The 17,372-nt window shown below is 45.8% G+C and overlaps 2 protein-coding genes across 11 annotated transcripts in view; one reads left to right on the top strand and one right to left on the bottom strand.

The window, feature by feature from the left end:
• LOC115073630 (transmembrane protein C17orf113-like) overlaps positions 1-17,372 on the bottom strand; it is a 167,655-nt gene that overhangs the window by 69,983 nt on the left and 80,300 nt on the right. The window contains exons 1-4 of one of the 10 annotated variants that reach the window (XM_029572220.1): positions 11,173-11,454; positions 10,225-10,522; positions 7,631-7,827; positions 4,169-4,694 (exon numbers count right to left, since the gene is read on the bottom strand). The exons of 4 other annotated variants lie outside the window; for them this stretch is intronic. In XM_029572220.1, coding sequence (XP_029428080.1) covers positions 4,169-4,694; positions 7,631-7,806 — 702 coding nt within the window. In that variant the 5' untranslated portion in view covers positions 7,807-7,827; positions 10,225-10,522; positions 11,173-11,454. Of the gene's footprint in view, positions 1-4,168; positions 4,695-7,592; positions 7,828-10,224; positions 10,973-11,172; positions 11,455-17,372 lie in introns of those variants that run through there. 5 more of the 10 variants (XM_029572219.1, XM_029572222.1, XM_029572223.1 and 2 more) reach the window with 5 other exon arrangements.
• On the top strand, positions 13,492-16,364 carry LOC115073631 (cytochrome c oxidase subunit 6A, mitochondrial-like). Its single transcript, XM_029572231.1, has 3 exons — positions 13,492-13,724; positions 14,918-15,060; positions 16,143-16,364. Exons 1-3 carry the CDS (start codon positions 13,628-13,630, stop codon positions 16,230-16,232), a joined length of 330 nt encoding a protein of 109 aa, XP_029428091.1. The 5' UTR covers positions 13,492-13,627; the 3' UTR covers positions 16,233-16,364.

Below are 17,372 nucleotides of genomic sequence, written 5' to 3' on the forward strand. Positions count from 1 at the left end.
ACGGTGAATTTGCAAGTCTCCAGTAAATTGTGCATTTTCCACACTTCTCTCCAAAGTAGATGTGTATCTGCTGGAAAAAAAAAAAAACAACTGCTGTGCTGAAGACTACAATGTCGGAGACTATGAATCGCATTACCTAGCCCTTGAAAAAGGACGTTGGTCGGAAACATGGGTCCTGTGTCGGACTCTTGTTATGAAGATGATTCAGTATAGACAGCAGCTTCCATAGTGAAATGTGCAGCGAATTCCTTCAGGCAAGTGTCCCGTAGCACTCTGTGTTAACATTTACTGAACAGTGAATTTCTACAGTACTGAAGTATCACATGAATTTGTTTGTTTCTTAATCATCGTTATTTGGGATTTTGATAAAGTTATCGCATCAAAAAATACTAAAAAATAAGTAACACATTGTAGTTGAAATTGGGACTTGGTTATATTTGCACAATGACTATATAGAAGGCTGAGTCCTAAAGTGTTATTGCTAACGATGAAGCCTAGTATGACGGTCATTTAATCAGCTTAGATGCGTATTTGATTGTCTAAATAAAAAGAGGACAGGATTGATACATTTTAGGAATTTGCAGCGTGACTCACCATCATTCCCACTACTGGAACGATGTGACATGTTGACAATGTGCAGAGTTAGTATTGATTAAACTAAAAGTAGGCATAGCAAGAGCAACAAATCTTTATTTCAGGAAAGAAAAATTAAAGTAACAGAAAGAGAGACCGGTATGGTTTTCAAAGGATGTGGCCCAAAAAAAGCAATGAAGTTAATATTCAAAGTGGAACACAGGAGAGAATATCTGGAAAAGCAGGGAAGAGAGTCAGGATGGCAAAGGCACAAACAGATGGCTTGTGGTGATAAAATTAACTGGCAGATGGATCTGCAAATGTAGTAATAGGTAGAAGTTCCAGCCGAAATGCAGGCTCTCAATGCAGTTGGTCTCTCTGGTAGGCTATGCACACCTCGTGTTGACTGGGTTGGTGCAGCAATGTGGAGGAAGTATGGGGTCCTAGGAGACCAGACGTTCAGGCACCAGACATGCTAATACTAATATTTCGATTATCACAAAGCTTTCTGGCTAGACATGGGAAGGGAGGGGTACTGGAGTGAAATAAATTAGGGGATCTTGCATGCTTCACCTAAGAGGCTAGAATACAAAGGAGGAAAATGATAAAAGCTGTCTTGTAGAAGAAGTAACAGCCTACAAGAGGTCCCGCTCCATGGCTACCGTAGCAGCTGGGATCCATCCTTATACATCCTGGACAGAAATTACTGGAGATTAAATTGGCCAGTCAGTATATGACAGAGAAAGACCATGCTGCAAGACACTTCTTTTCAGATATGTCAGTGAAAAGAGGAAGGAAAGAGGTGGGGATTGGTAGAAAAGAAAATGGGAGTGTGTAGAGAACAACAAGGAAAAATGCAAAAAATAAAACAAATTACTGGAAGGTGTGGAAAACACAAGAAGGGATCTAGTGAAGCTTGAGGAACGGTCTAACGTCTGGCAGCTAAAATGTAAAGCTAGAAAATGCAGGGTCATGCACATGGTCCGCAAAAGCCCAAGAGAGCAGTGCAGGGGGTGAAGCTCTGTGCACTGCACAAACGAGCGCAGGATCTGGGGATGCTTGTATCCCATGATCTTAAGGTGGCCTAACAGGTAGAGAAGGGGAGAGCAAAAGCCAGGGACAATTTCAGGGATGCCTATGGTTGTCAGCTAAATAGCACACCTTGCACAGGAGAGGGGGTTTGTTTGGAGGCAGTCAAAGCTAAGGAGTTAGATGGGATACAAAAGGGGCTACAGTAGGCACACTCTGATCCCAAGACTGGGAACTCAGTTGAGGGCAGAGTGGGGGAGGAAGAAAGGAGGTAAACAGGTAAACAGTTCCAGGAAGATTTATTTTTTGGTGTGGGATTCCCACAGCTGCTGAGCAAAGGCTGTAAAGAGATACCTCCTGCACAATAACTCCTATTAGGACAGGACAAGTGGGACGGCTGCCCCGAGGCAGAGAACACTATTTTTTATCATTTTTATTTTCATTTGTCTTTATTTATGTTTTGAATTTTAAATTGTTTTCTGAAGTATTGAATTAAATATTTTTTTTTCTAGTTTATCTTTGATCTTACATTGTGAAACAGAAATGAAATAAATTATAATAAACAGAATTTCCTGGCTAGGGGGAGACACCTAAATGCTTGCTGCTGTGAAATTGAGCAGATATCTAAGCCTTGTTCCTTCTAAAGTACTCCTGCCGGTAACTTGTTAGCAATCTTTCCTTTTGCAAATGTCATGTACACTGTAGATAGTGTTTGTGTGTGCCTGAACTGGGGTATGACAATTATAGTAGTTTAAAAAGCTCCTTTGAAACTGAAATGTGGTCCATGCTAGTCCCCACCCCCTCACCCCTTCTTGTTTTCTTATTACACAGATTGCTTTTTGGGCAAAGACTGACATTTTGGCAGATCCACCAATTAGGTAACCTTTACCACTTAATAGTTAAGGTTGCCTCTCCCTTAATCCCACCTACATCAAACCATCTGGTTTACTTCCTTCCTACTTTAAACCTCCTCAGTCAAGGCTTAGCAGAGGTGGGAATAATGAGGCAAGCTCAATTCTGATTTAGCTCACTTTTGGCTCCTCCACTATGGACAACGAGCAAAGTCTTGGCCAAGTTTATGGTGTGAATCTTCCCAGGCTTGCCCAGCTCTAATGAAAAGCACGTGGGATTACTGGAATCCTAATTTTTTTCTCAACTGGCAAATAGGAAATACCCTAAAGTATCCTGGGGTTTTTATCCCTGTAAGTTGTATAAATTCAGGGCTGAAGAAAAACGTCCCACTGCCTTGAGAGTTCTCTCATGGACTGAGAAAAAGCAGCAGAAAAAATAAAAAAAAAAAAAAGATTCCAGGTTTTGCATTAAGTTTAAGTAACCAGTCTGGGGAAAAGTAGAAATACATTTAAACAAATCAGTCTAATTTTGGTTCAGGCTTTTGTTTTTTTGTGAGGCACCAACCACTACATCCTCTCGATGAACCTCTACATCAGTAAATTATCTACACATTCTTTACACAGACTTCATTGACTGGTGTCTTTATTTCAATGTCTCCCTGTAAAGATCTGGACCAGTCAATTAAATGTCCATCATTTTACTCATGAAATCCCTTGATTTTCCAAAGTAGTTTTAGATGGGTCATTAGTTTTGCCTTTTAGCATAACACTGAGGAAACCATCTGGTCCTGACCCTTGTGATGGGAGAGAGGGCAGAGGTTGGTATGGAGTAAAATAATATAATCAAAACATGGTCACAGTGCTGTAGTGGCAAGATCTCTACCAGCTGGTTTAAGGGTAGCTCAAGTCATGGGTATGCAGTGCTAGCTTCGCATTCTTGGCAGCTAAAAATAAATGTTGACAAATGTTATTACCTCCACGATTCTTGGGTTAGCATACACCTGCAACTGTTTCTGGCCCTTGCTGAGCCCTACCAGACTGGGCTCTGGGACTGTGATTTTTTTTTTGTGACCTACAATGAACGACAGCTTTTTAAAAATCTCTGTACCCAGTATGTTCTATGAAGTATTTCAAAAATGCATATGGACGCATAGTAACAATATGCAAAATATATTAAATAAATATCTAACAAAAAAAATTATCTTAACTCTCTATGCAGCTCCATTTTAATTCCTGCATATTGCTGGGGACAGACCTATCCAAAACATGAAGTAAACACACTGGATCCAATTATTTACGCGGGCACACCACAGACAGAAGCATGAGAAACCAGTGTCGGCAACACATTTCTAGTTACGTTTGCTTCCAGAGAATTCAGTGGACTCATGGGGAGCTCACAAGAGCAAAATCTTGTCATTGATACAGGGTGACCTTCGTAATTACCATATGGACTTTTGAAACATTCCACAGAGCATAGCTCCTTTTTAAATGATCCAAAAAAAAAGTGTTTTTTCAAATCCAACAGACTAAACTGGACTGATGACGACACTATCAAAACCTCCTAAAGCCAATACAAGCAATGCTATTGGACTGCTCCCACTTCACATTACTCACATTCCACCATGCGTATATGAGATAAAGCAAGCGCTGCTTCCCTCCAATACCCACACAACAATAAAGCAGAGGAAAGACAGGACAGTTCTAGACATACACACCTGCATGTCCTTCACACTGCTTGGGTGGTAATACTCATGAAGCTCAGATGTCGTCAACAGAGCCTGGCAGAGATTGAACTTCTGAAATGTCAACAGAGACTGGTACTTCTCATCCGGGATCCCTTCTTTAGCCATCCAGTACACGGAAGTCAACATGGCAACCTTGGAAGGGTTCACCTCCACTTTAATTATCGACTTCAGCTCCTGGTGGCCATGCATGCGTGATTCCAATGTCAGTTGCTCTTTGTTGACGGCCAAGGCTTGCCGGTGAGCTCCCGACATGACATGGCGCAGCAGGGTGTGGCGCTGGAAGTTGTCGGTGCCCACTGTGAACGCGTTCTCCGCCTTCCCGTGCTTGTTCTTCACCAGCGCTTGACGGCACTCCATGCAAAACATCAGTTTCCTCTCGTAGTCAAACTCCAGCCAAGTGAACTCCTCTTTCCAGTGCTCATTGAAATAGCGTTTGCATTTTTTGTTGGAGTTCGATGTCTCGCCTGCTGGCTTTTTCCCGGGAGACACCATATTGCTGTTGCGGGGAAAATCAAACACTATGGATGAACTGAAACTTTCCTTGAAGGAGAAGCCTCTGCATTTAATATAGTAAGGACGTTTTATTACCACGTCATGGTTAGACTAGAGATGAAAGAACCAAGGGGAAAGGGATTAGGGGCATTACAAACCTTGCTCTTTACTTTCTAAAGGGTTTTGATATATATAATTGGGTTTTTGAGGATCTTATTTATCAATAGGAAATCAAATGTGTACACAAAAAATCCCCTCTCCCCCCACCAAAAACAAGGTTTCAATATTATAATTCATAACGAGTGTTTTTAAAATGTTGTGACTCCTGCGCATCCTTTTTCAAATGGAACCTCATAATGAGGTCAGCGGGACAATTAAGAAGAGATAAGGTTTGTTTAACCCAGGTCATAAACATTCTTCAACCTCAAGTCTGACAGGTTGGCTGGACATTTTTTTTCTTTATAGCCATTACAAATAGCTCCTACCAACACTTACTGAAGGTTAAAGAAAATTATCCTCGCCAACAGCTTGCTCTTATCCAGCTCAAACTGAAAAGTACAGAATTATAGAAAACAGCAATCTCTAACACGGATGAAACATGAATATGTGCAGATATGGCAAATCTCATGGTTGGTTGTGATGGCAGGAGATGAGATCACACAATCCTGTGCTGCCGGTAACATGGGGATCAGCCCAGCCTTGGGGCTTTCCATAGCTATGGGGGAAGTGCGATTCTGCAGAGCATGTGACTTTTGTAACGCCCAGAACTATGTATGCACCAAGTCCAATAAGGTTCTTTTCTCCCTACGAAAACTAGATATGCCAGGAGACAAAGGCCAGATTTAAGGATCTGACAGAAGATTTAAAAAAAAAAAAAAAAAAAAAAAGAAGTGAAACAAACTGTGCAAATGACTTTGCCTAATTTTAAAACAAAAACTTTTTGCAGTGGCTCTTCATTTCCTGCAAGTTCCAGAAGGGAGAAAAGATTCGACCAGCAAACACTGCTACAGAAGGGGCAGCAGGCCATTTGTCCACGCATGGTAAGTTTAAAGACTGGACAACCGTACCACAGCGTTACCTGCATGCATTTTTGCTTGCACAATATTTTGCAGATAGTTTTCCCTCCCAAATGTTGCAAAAAAACACAAAGGGCCAGATTTTTTAATTTATGCAAGGGCGTAGATTTGTGCGCGCAACCCGGCGCGAACAAATCTATACCTGATTTTATAACATGCACGCGCAGCCGCGCACACGTTATAAAATCCGGGGTCGGCGCACGCAAGGGGGGGTGCACACGTGCGCCGAGCCCATGGGGAGCCCCAATGGCTTTCCCCGTTCCCTCCGAGGCCGCTCCGAAATCAGAGCGGCCTCGGAGGGAACTTCTTTTGCGATCCCCCCCCACCTTCCCCTATCTAGCCCACCCCCCAGCCCTAACTAAATCCCCCCTTCCCTTTTGTTTCCGAAGTTACACCTGCCCAAGGCAGGCGTAACTTGCGTCACCAGCTCGCCATCCCCTGGCACAGGTCGCTGTGCCGGAGGACTCGAGATCACCACCGAACCTCTGCCATGCCCCCGGACCACCGCCACGCCCCTGGACACGCCCACTTCCCCGCCCCTTTTTCGAAGCCCCGGGACATACGCACGTCCCAGGGCTTAGGCTCGGCGCGCGCAGGGGCAGCTTTTCAGGGGTTACACGCGTATCTTATTGGCGTAACCCTTTGAAAATCTACCCCAAAGCCTATGAAGGCAAATTTCTACTTTCCTATTTTAACTTCATCATTCAAGCTGAATGTATGTTTCCATTCCAAGTGACAATTAGTCTGACTTTCTCATCTGGCTCTTAACCTTCCTGAAAAAGCAAAAGAAGAAAGGAATGGCGACGACTCTTTTGCCTCTATTATTCAGTTTTGTGATACAGCCCAGTACCTAGAGCCAAGAGAAATAATTCACTTCCCAAGCATTGGCTTCTAAACTTGGCCAAATCATTTCAGAAACATGACAACAATGACCAGACGCTCTCTCTAGCCTGCCCATCTCTACATGCCTACCACGCCTCCTTTTTCTGCTGACCATTCTGGTCCCAGTGCACCCAAGCAGCCTTCTGGCGTTTGCGTCACCATCTCCACATCTTTGACTATTCTGAGACCAACAAATACGATCATCCCCAGATCCCGCTCTTAAGTTAAGCATAGAAGAATTTCACCTCCCTTTGGTGTCTGCAGCCCAAATGCGTAAGCCAACACTTTTTAGTCTTAAATCTCAGCTGCCGGACTCTACACCTGTCCTCAGGTTTTGCTAGCTCCCTCATGTTTTCCACCCCTTCCTACCCCTGTTGCAGATTTTGGGATCAGCAAAAAGCCAAACCTTTTCTGACAGTCTTTCTGTAACTCACTCGGCCTCAATTTTCCTTCTGGCCTGAAAATATGAAAAGCTTTCATGTAGTCCAGGAACTAAAATAGTTCTGAGTCCTGAGGAATGAGGAGGGGGGTCACACTTTATATCTTCTACCATCCCATATAAGTGGATTGCCCTTACAAAAATGTGAGAAAAATGCCAACAATCCACCATGAGAGCAACTTTCACAGCCATTTATGCAGGTAAATAGTGATCTATCCCATATAAACTGATCTGGCGCAATACTGCCCTCCTCTGCCCAGTTACAAGCATGCAGGGTTAAAATGAAGCGTTCCTGAGGGCACGTTTGGGTCAGAGGAGCATAACAGGATGCATACATCCGATGGTCACTTGCACGCAGGCTATTTTGCCCCTGCTCAACTGCCCACACACAACTGGTGCAGAAGCAGGCAGGCGATTTGCACGTTCTGGCTGCTACTTTTCCCAGGGTGTTTTCCTTCTTGCAAAGAGGCTGCAATGTATGCAGGTTAAAAGCGCCCACACATACCGTAAGCAAAGCACAAGAGTCAAAATTATCCCCGTTACCCTTTAAACTCTGGATCTGCAATCTCATCCATGAAGACACAGCCCAACTGAGTGCGCTGCTTTACAGGAGGAACGTCAGAGGCTCTTTGGGACACGCAACATAAAACAGAATCATTCCTCTGCACCGTATAATCTGAGTGTTCCAGACACATGGACCCTCCCAAACTCCAGTCCATGGAATGCGGAGGCAATGACAGCTGTGCAACAGAAAACAGAAGGAATAAAGTAAAGATTACACCGAGAGAAAACCGTTCTAAGGGAACTTTAGAGTCCATTATGGAATCAGGCAGTAGAAAAACCTCAGAAGCTGCTGGCCTACTTGTTAATCACTGATGCCTAACGCATGGCCAAGCACCATTTCCATTCTATGGCATTATCCCTACTATATCATAAACACACCGCCCCCCCCCCCCCAAAAAAAAAATGTATTGAATTTATTTTTAATGTTTTGGTATCAGATTATAGTGTGTTCCACTTTTCTGTGGTTTGAAAATCTATATCCAATCAAAATCTGCATAAAGACCCCAATATCTGCAACTTACAGTGCTAGTCCCAGCGACCAGAGCTTTGTTTATGTAAATAATTGCGATTAGATATCTATATTTCATGAATATATAATGTGGAGTGGATTGGAGGAGTAACCTAGCAGTTAGAGCAGTGGGGGCTATGAAACAGGGAAACCAAGGTTCAAATCCTGCTGCCGCTCCCTTCTGACTTTGGGCAAGTCCCTTCACCTTCCACTATCTCAGGTATAAACTTAGGGGCCGATGCAATAAAGCTCAGCCTAGCGCCCAGGTCTATGCACAGCTGGACGCATGTTTTGGACAAGCTAGATTAGCAGCCAATGTAACAAGATTAGCGAGCCCAAAACGTGCACCCAAACAAATACCTACCCGATAGCGTCCATCACATGAAGAGGAGGCTATTAGCTATTCCCCCCCCCCGATGCAGGAAATCGCTGGCATCCAATGCACACTTTTTTTTAACACTGCAAATTTAACTCCAGCACCAGAGGAGGTGGTGTAAAGTCAATTCGCAAGTCAGGGCTCATGAAAAATGAAAAAAAAACAAACCCATGGTCCTCTGTGTGCCCTCCTACTTAGTATCATTGTAACACTTCGACTGCTTGCAGTATTGAAAAATAAATATACATTGGCTTGATTAAAAAAAAAAAAAAAATCTTATGGATGCACAATTTAGATGCCCATGGGATGGGGCACTTAGCTATGGGCGTCTTCAGCAACTTCAACAAAACAACACAGAAACTGGCCTGAGGGAGCAGGATAAAGAGGACGCTCATAGTGATGCCCAGTTCTTCCCTAGTGCGCCCTTTTTTGCACAGCCACTCATTTAAATACTGCATCAGGCACCCAGGGCACGTGGCTGCGAATGTCAGGAAAGTGGGCACTCAATACAAGCGCCCGTCTTATTGCATCGGCCCTTCAGATTGTAAGCCCTCTGGGGACAGGGAAATATCTACACTAACTGAACATATATTCCACCTGTCATGAATTTAAAAGCGGATTAAGTCAAATAAATAAAACAGGCAATTATGCATCATATCCATGCTACATACAGAAGGCTTGCAGCCTGTGTACTGGGAACATATGACAATCGACAACATGCATTACACATGTGTGTGTGTGTGTGTGTGTATATATATATATATATATATATATATATATACACACACACACACACACACACACACAGACTGATGATGCCTCTTAGCATGGTGCTCTTGCATAGGCCTTCAAGTGGGAACCACAAACTGAAGTGAAGCCACTGTCAATGGCATAAGAGCCTGAGCAAACATTTTATAGACCATAGGAATGAGGTTATAGAAAAATCTTCAAAAAAGAGTCTTCCAAAATACAGGAGTTCTCCTTCCTCTCACTCCCTTTGGTGTATCTTTGTACATATACTTCTCTTATACAACAAAGTCACATGGAAAAGGAAACACTAGTATCAGTCTGGTAGCTGCTTACATTGTTAAGTAAAGTGGTTTGTTAAAGCAAGAGATCACTGTATTTGGAACACTATTTACTAAGCATTTTTCCAATAGACATAACAAAGGAGAAAGCTTTTAGTAAACAGAGCCCTTGGTTTAAGAAGTCCTTCAGATAAAGTGGACTATTAATAGGGTCAGATTACAGTTTGGTAAAGATTCAGTATCTTGGAGATTTTTTAAACTGGCTACTGAAATTCCCACCCAGATATCCCACATCCCTGCACGGTAGCTCCCTTTCATCCCACCTGCAAACCTCCAGAAAATAATTTAATGTTTACTTTTTTTTTTTAAATATTTCTATACAACTTGCTGTGCGTAGATCTTGCCCCCTAATGTTAGATCAGATCTCTTTCAGGCGTCCTGCACATTTAAGAACTAGGGATTCCCCAACACCTTTGTCCCCCTGCCCCAGTCTTACTTTTATCTGCCACAAAGCTGTGAATCTTCCCATTAAGACACAGCATCCCCAAAACAACAGGATTAAAAGCCTCATCCAATTTTCCATCTGATTTATAATAATTTTTCATCCAAAGAGGATACCCATGTGCTCCAGAGTTAGAACATTTCAGGAAAAAACACGCACGTGGATACTTCAAGGACAGGCTGCACGCCAATGCTTTCATTTGGTAGCTGGACAATACAAAGTCTTCTATAGTAGATATGGAGAAAGTGGATCATGATGGCAGCTGAATAACCAGCGTTGCAAGAAATTAAAGGGACTTGCTCAAGGTCAGAAAAATCGATGTCAGGCGGTGGGATTGGAATCCGGATGCTGCAGGGATTCTCACTAGTAATTCCATCTCCTAACCAGGACGACACCCTTCCCCCCTCCTTCAGTGGGCACAAGAGTTCCAGTCTGATTGCTTGGAAAATTGCCAGACCTGAAAAGGCAGTCGTTTCCTGTTTTAGCCATTTTCGTAAGTGCACTCCTTAAAAAGCTCTGCTGTAGTTAATACTTATAACCGTATGGGTACGTTGGGGATATGAGGTGCAGGAAGAATCAGTTTTCTCTAAATTTCTTACCCCCTTATCCTAGCACGCGTAGGGCTATTCAGAAAAATAAAAATCCTACTACACCTTATCAACTCTACCTGTCAACTTCAGCAGGAGTAACGGGTAGAAAAAAAAGAGGTCAGCAAACAAGCAACAGCAAACTTCCTGATAATCCAAGAGGATCAGGAGTTAGCTAGCCCTGCTCAATGCAGAAGCACAAAACAAAAAAATAAATAAAACTGTTTGCTGAAAAGTATTTCTCTTTGCAAGTCGTTCACACCATGCAGAAACAAAGCTCCCTGCTGAAACAAACAAAAACAAAACAAAAAAAACCCCAAGTCTTCAAAAGTTGAGTCAAAGCTGCAGATGACTTTTTTTTTTTTTTTTAAGTAAAAAGCGTAGATGGATGAGCGCATAAACCAGCCTCCCATCCTGCGAGTTACTCGCATGGAACCCATAAAGCCAAGCCAAGAAAGAAATCCCAGATCAAAAAAAAAAAAAAGACCCCCCACCCCGACCCGGGCGCCACCATACGTACCACGGAAACGCTGCCATGCGAGCGGGGCGGCGGGGGGAACTTCACGGACTCACAAACGGGGGAGGAGTGACAAAAAGCCCCCCCACCCTGACCTGATCCGCTGGCAAACACCCCACCGCCCGCCCCTTCTAATGGGCGCTCTCGCCCCGCATCTTCCCCTTTCTCCGCTCCGAGACAGCAGCGACAGGCTGGGGGGAGGGGGAAACAAAGAGCCGCCGCGGGCGGACGGGCGGAACGGGCAGGAAGTCACGCAGGCATGGGAGCCGCCATCTTACGGGACGGACGCTCTAGCCGCTCAGCTCGCAGGCTCCCCGCCGGGCAGCGAGGGCGGCCCCTGGCGGAGGTGGAGGAGAAAAGACTCCGCAGGCATCCGGGAGGCCATGTGAGCCTCGTCTAGACCTTTACAAGCCCTTACAGCAATTATAAAGAAATAAATAAATAAAAGAGAGACTCTGGGTACAATGTATTCCCCAACGCTGCAGATTCCTTCTGCTCTTCTGGGCCGGGGGGGGGGTAGATTTTTTTTTTAGGAGGGAGATTTTCAGTGTGGAGTATAGCCTTCACCTCCTCCTTTCCTGAAAATAACCTAAAAAGGACGTAAAGCCTCTATTTCACCTACTTCCAGGCAGAGCTATTTCTTGGAGGGAGGGAGGGAGGAATTGGGGTGAGCGCCTTGGACCCTGCATGCTTAGGGGTGCTTTGCGCCACCACGGTGGCCCCATCACCTCCCTCTGGTACCACATCATTAGCCAATGCCTACTCCTTTAATATGGCTTCAGGACCACTGCTTCCCTTTGCTGTAGTCCTGCGGGACCAAAGAAAAAGCAAGTGCTAGGGGCATCTCACCAGAAGCAGAGGCAGAGGCAGATCCACCCCCCCCCCCCCCCCCCCCGCAGTATGACGGGCAGGAGAGCGGGCCCAGTGATTCTAACGACTGCTGCCAGCGCCCCCTCTCACCTATGCTGGTCAGATCGCTTCTCTGAACCATGGGGAAAGGGAAAGGAGCAGCAGGAGCGGGTATTGGGGTTTGGAAAATGTTTATTATGCATTTTTATTTATTAGATGGTATTCTAGTTGTTAGCTTTTTGAATGATATTTTTTACTGGGGTGATTTTACTACTCTTGATATTTATATTGCTTGATTTTATGAGGAAAAATTGTTGTATTGCACACAGAATTTGGTATATTGCAGTGTTCCCTTTCCATAACTAGGGCTGTTGCTGTTTGAATGCTGGCAGTTAGTGCTGTTTTGATATAGAAAGTTTATTGTATTGTAATTCTGTTTTCTCATGGCTTTCTGAAGGCCAAGCTCATGCTGGGTTACTGTAGGCCTAATACCATATATTCCACATGTCTGTTTTGCTTTTTTTGCAGGGTTTTCTGGTTGGCACCACAGCAGTGCATACAATTATAATATGCATAGTGTAAGTGATATTTTACCTCAGAAGACTGTATTTTGAATATCCTTTTTCATGTAAAATCTATTATAAATGCATAACTTTTAATACCCTTGTACCAGCCTTTGGCATTACTGAACAAACTTTTAACAGAGCTTCCCTGCTCATGGTGCCATGTGCTGTGTAATGGGTGAGGGTGCAATTTTTCATTTAACCCTAGGTGCCAAAGTGCCTGGCTACAGCTCGGACAGGTGATGCTCTCTATCTTAGTGGCTATGCTCCACCTGGGCAGCACAGAGGCTGCCAGACAGGAGCCAGGACCGCTCTACTCTGTCCGTGAAGTCTCCATTATATCCCTTGCTGTGTGCCAGTTTAGCCTACAGCGACCATAATCATTATTTGAATGCTAGGGAGCACTCATAACACCTTTCTACCACAGGGAGATAGTCATACATATTGCATTCAGTGTTAGACTGATGTTTGCATCTTTCTAATTTTGTTTGAACTTAAACGGGATTGAATATTTCTTACCAATTAACCCCAAACTTTTCTGGCGTTCTATCTAAAACACAAGACTTTCAAAAACAAGGAGAAATTAGGCACAGGTATGACTTTATGCTAATAAAAATTGTTACAGGAAATCACCCCACCCACCCCATAATTAAGGAAGCGAATGTAAGAGAAGAAGTGGGATGGTAGGAAAACCTAAGGTTCACATTCTCTGTGGCAGATTTCAGCAGGCAGCTAAACACCAGCAAGAGAAATCCAAAAGATATAAAAGGAACACTCAGCCATCAGGGCCCCCTCTGGCTCCTCTCCAAGCCGCAGAAGGGCTGGTGTCAGGTCTTCTTTAATTTCAAGAGGGGAAGCTCATGATTGGCTGGTGATGTTTTGGAGTGAGTCCTGGAGTGAGGGTCAGGAGCAGAGACCAAGGTGACACAAAACATCCCGGGATACAGTCTGAGGAGAGCTCGCTGCACGCCCCTCCTGCAAGTCTATAGTTATATTTTTCTTTGATTTACATTTTTTTGTCACCAAATCATCTGTGGGGGTCAGAGATGGCCCTGTGGGCAAGAACTGGCCGTCTGGCTCCTAGATGGAATCTGGCAACAATGGCTACTAGCCCAAAGGGAGACCACAGTGGGGGAGCAGGAGGTAAGGGAGTCGAGCTGGAGTCAGGGACATTTTCCACTTTTCTACCTGCAGGAATCACAGCCCAGCGACTGAAAGGCTTCACCCATTCCCTGCTGGTGGAAAATAAAGTTCATGCAAAGCTGAGCCAAGGAAGGCTGGGGATCAGTGTGAAAGAAGAACTGGGCCGGCTGGAATTAGTGTGCAACAGAAGGAAACATTTCTTCACAGAAGTTAAAACCGTAGCAGAATTCAAGGAAGGCGAGAATAAAGCCTGGGGAATCATTAGCTGCCCGGTACTGGAGATAGAGCCAAAGATGAAGTGGATCTTCAGTACTGCAACAAGGAGGAGCAGGGGAAGACGAGATGGGCCACCCACGGTCCTGATCTGCAGTCGCATCCTATTATTCCCTGCCCAGCCTGCAGTCCCTGTGTTATTCGGAAAGCAGGACTGCCCTTTACTCGGGCTGCCGAATCAGTGCCTGCAACAGATAAGGAGAACTTCCTTTTCATCCAGTTGGAAAGAGTGTGTAAAGCAGACCTGCTGGTTTCTGTTTTTTGTTTTTTTTAGGGATTGTAGTTTGAGGGGGAGACTGTAACCAGCGAGTATTGCGTCTTTAGGAGAGTGGAGGGGGGGGGGGGGGGGATGGAAAGGGAGATCTCCTGAGACTCGATGCCAGCACCAGGGGCTTTGCCAGGTTTCTGCATTGCTGGGACAGGGTGTCCTGCTGGAGGGCAGCCAAGCTGAAATATCAGCCTCCAGCGTGTTTATCTGTGGAGGGGAGGTGACGGGGTCCTGGCACAGAGCTGGTTTGTTTCTCTCACTTCCCATCACGAGTCAATAGCAGAATTACATCTGTACCTCCGCCTCTTCATGATCCACTTCTAATATTTCTATGGATGTAGAGAGTACATCATTTTTAACGACATTGCCTATTTCATCTCATATTGTTTCAAATCAGAAACAATGTACAATTTCCTCAAAATTTAATTACACATTTTTTTTGTGTAGTGTGCACTAAATGAAAAAATTAAACAAAAAACCTTGTGAAACTGGGGAAAAAAGGGGGAAAACATAATGATAGGAAAACTAAATGAAAGTTGTAGCGATGCACAGCCTTAGTTGTACAGGTATGGTTTGGGTATCAGTCCATGCTAATGTCTATCTGTGAATCCTCTTTTCTGTCTTGTCTCTCATGCGGCTGACTGGGGCTCAGCCAGGACATGGAAGATTCTCACCTTCCTTGTGGCTCTCCCAGGGGTCGGGGTCTGTATGGCGAACGCATGGCTTAAAAAGCAAAATCATCCCCACCAAGCTCCGGCCTTTCTGCCCTACCAACACCTGAGAATTCGCACCAAGGTACCCGGGGGAGGGGAGGCTGGCAGCGGGAGAGCAGCAGAGCTGCTGGAGGGAGGGGGGAAGAGCGGCGGGACCGTGGGCAGGGGTGGCGTTGGGAGGGAGGGCATCTTAGAGCTGCCCTGGGGACAGATGAGATGAAACGGTGACAGCGCGAGACAGAAGCTGGCAACCGGTGCAGGCAGGCAGCTGGGAACTCGCTGGATGATTGCACGGGTGGGGGCGGCGGCAGGAGGCACACGGGGCTTGCTTTTTTTTTTTTTTTTTTAATGGTGAAAGCTGGGAACGTGGAGAAAGCTGGAATGAGGCAGGGGGACGGTTAGACAGATAAAGGCATTTTTGTGCTCCTCCTATAACTGTCAGTGTGCTGCTGTGGGGGAAATGGGGAGTGTAGTCCAAGAGATTTAACAGAGTTTCACAAGGAGGTGTAAGGTCAGCCTGGTCTGAGAGGCTGCTCTGATGACCTCAGAGTGGCCTGTGTGATAGGATGCTAGGGTGCATAAAGAGAGCTGTCACTGGCGGAGAGGAGGCGGGACGGCCACCTATGCACGGCTTTCTGATGAGTCGCCATGCTGAGCACTTCCAAGGGAGGGTCAGCAGGCAGGCGGGAAGCTCGCCTTACCCTCTGACCTTTCACCTTTCTAATCCTGTACCGAGATAGAAAGGGGGTCATATTTATGGATTAAGCTGCAGGTGCAGCGGGACGTTAGCTTTGGCCCGTCAGAAAAGCTTGGAGATTTCTGTAGATAAATGAAGATTACTTTCCCTGTGTAGCAAATTGCAGCGAGAGCAGGAAGCTGTGGGTGAAGGGAAGAGGGGCGAGGGTTTTATTTATGTATAGCTTTTATATACCAACTTTCTTGATACAAATCAAATCAACTCGGTTTACAGAGAACAAAGATCTTAACAATAATGGTAACAATTAACAAGAGGTAATAAATAGAGGAAGAGAGGAAAGTTACAATAAAACAAGGGAGTACAACTGGGAGTTGGAAAAGAAAGTGGGGGTATAAAACAGTAGGTACTAATACCTAAATACTTGTGGGGAAGCTTGTATAGTTCTGATGTTATGTTCTCTGTTTCAGCCTTTTCCCTGGGGAGATGGAAATCACTCCTTCTTTCACAACCCCCACGCCAACCCTCTTCCCACCGGCTATGAGGGGAAGAGGCACTAGCACTGAACGGACATTGGATTCGTCCTTCTGCTCTCCCTTGGACGGACCCTTCAGCCGCTACCACACTGCCATTCACCTTTCACTGGCAGAACCTTACAGAAAAGTTCAATAAAGAAAACTTTCACTTGTGTCTCCCTTCAGTCATCTTTTCTGTTCTGTTTCTGCTGGCACAGGGACCTGCACACTGAGATTGTCTACAGTACCTGAGCCATCCAAAGGGATAACGAGCCTGTCACCTCTAGGACTGGAGGGCTCAGGGGATGGGTACAGGGATACAGAGCCTGTCACCTCTAGGACAGGAGGGGTACAGGGATACAGAGCCTGTCACCTCTAGGACTGGAGGGCTCAGGAGGGGTACAGGGATACAGAGCCTGTCACCTCTAGGACTGGAGGGCTCAAGGGATGGTTACAGGGATACAGAGCCTGTCACCTCTAGGACTGGAGGGTTCAGGGGATGGGTGCAGGGATACAGAGCCTGTCACCTCTAGGACTGGAGGGCTCAGGGGATGGGTGCAGGGATACAGAGCCTGTCACCTCTAGGACTGGAGGGCTCAGGGGATGGGTGCAGGGATACAGAGCCTGTCACCTCTAGGACTGCAGAGCTCAGGGGATGGGCACAGGGATACAGAGCCTGTCACCTCTAGGACTGGAGGGCTCAAGGGATGGGTACAGGGATACAGAGCCTGTCACCTCTAGGACTGGAGGGCTCAGGGGAGGGGCGCAGGGATACAGAGCCTGTCACCTCTAGGGCTGGAGGGCTCAGGGGATGGGTGCAGGGATACAGAGCCTGTCACCTCTAGGACTGGAGGGCTCAGGGGATGGGTGCAGGGATACAGAGCCTGTCACCTCTAGGACTGCAGAGCTCAGGGGATGGGCACAGGGATACAGAGCCTGTCACCTCTAGGACTGGAGGGCTCAAGGGATGGGTACAGGGATACAGAGCCTGTCACCTCTAGGACTGGAGGGCTCAGGGGAGGGGCGCAGGGATACAGAGCCTGTCACCTCTAGGACTGGAGGGCTCAGGGGAGGGGCACAGGGATACAGAGCCCGTCACCTCTAGGACTGGAGGGCTCAGGGGAGGGGCACAGGGATACAGAGCCTGTCACCTCTAGGACTGGAGGGCTCAGGGGATGGACACAG

Source organism: Rhinatrema bivittatum, chromosome 12 (assembly GCF_901001135.1).
Source record: "Rhinatrema bivittatum chromosome 12, aRhiBiv1.1, whole genome shotgun sequence".
NCBI classification, from domain to species: Eukaryota; Metazoa; Chordata; class Amphibia; order Gymnophiona; family Rhinatrematidae; genus Rhinatrema; species Rhinatrema bivittatum.

Bases quoted from the DNA above. Each gene is read 5' to 3' on its own strand.
- LOC115073631 (XM_029572231.1), top strand. From the start codon at position 13,628: ATGGCCCTGTGGGCAAGAACTGGCCGTCTGGCTCCTAGATGGAATCTG. The intron at 13,725-14,917 runs GTAAGGGAGTCG...ACTGGGGCTCAG, and splicing joins CCACAGTGGGGGAGCAGGAG to CCAGGACATGGAAGATTCTC. The intron at 15,061-16,142 runs GTACCCGGGGGA...TCTCTGTTTCAG, and splicing joins ACCTGAGAATTCGCACCAAG to CCTTTTCCCTGGGGAGATGG.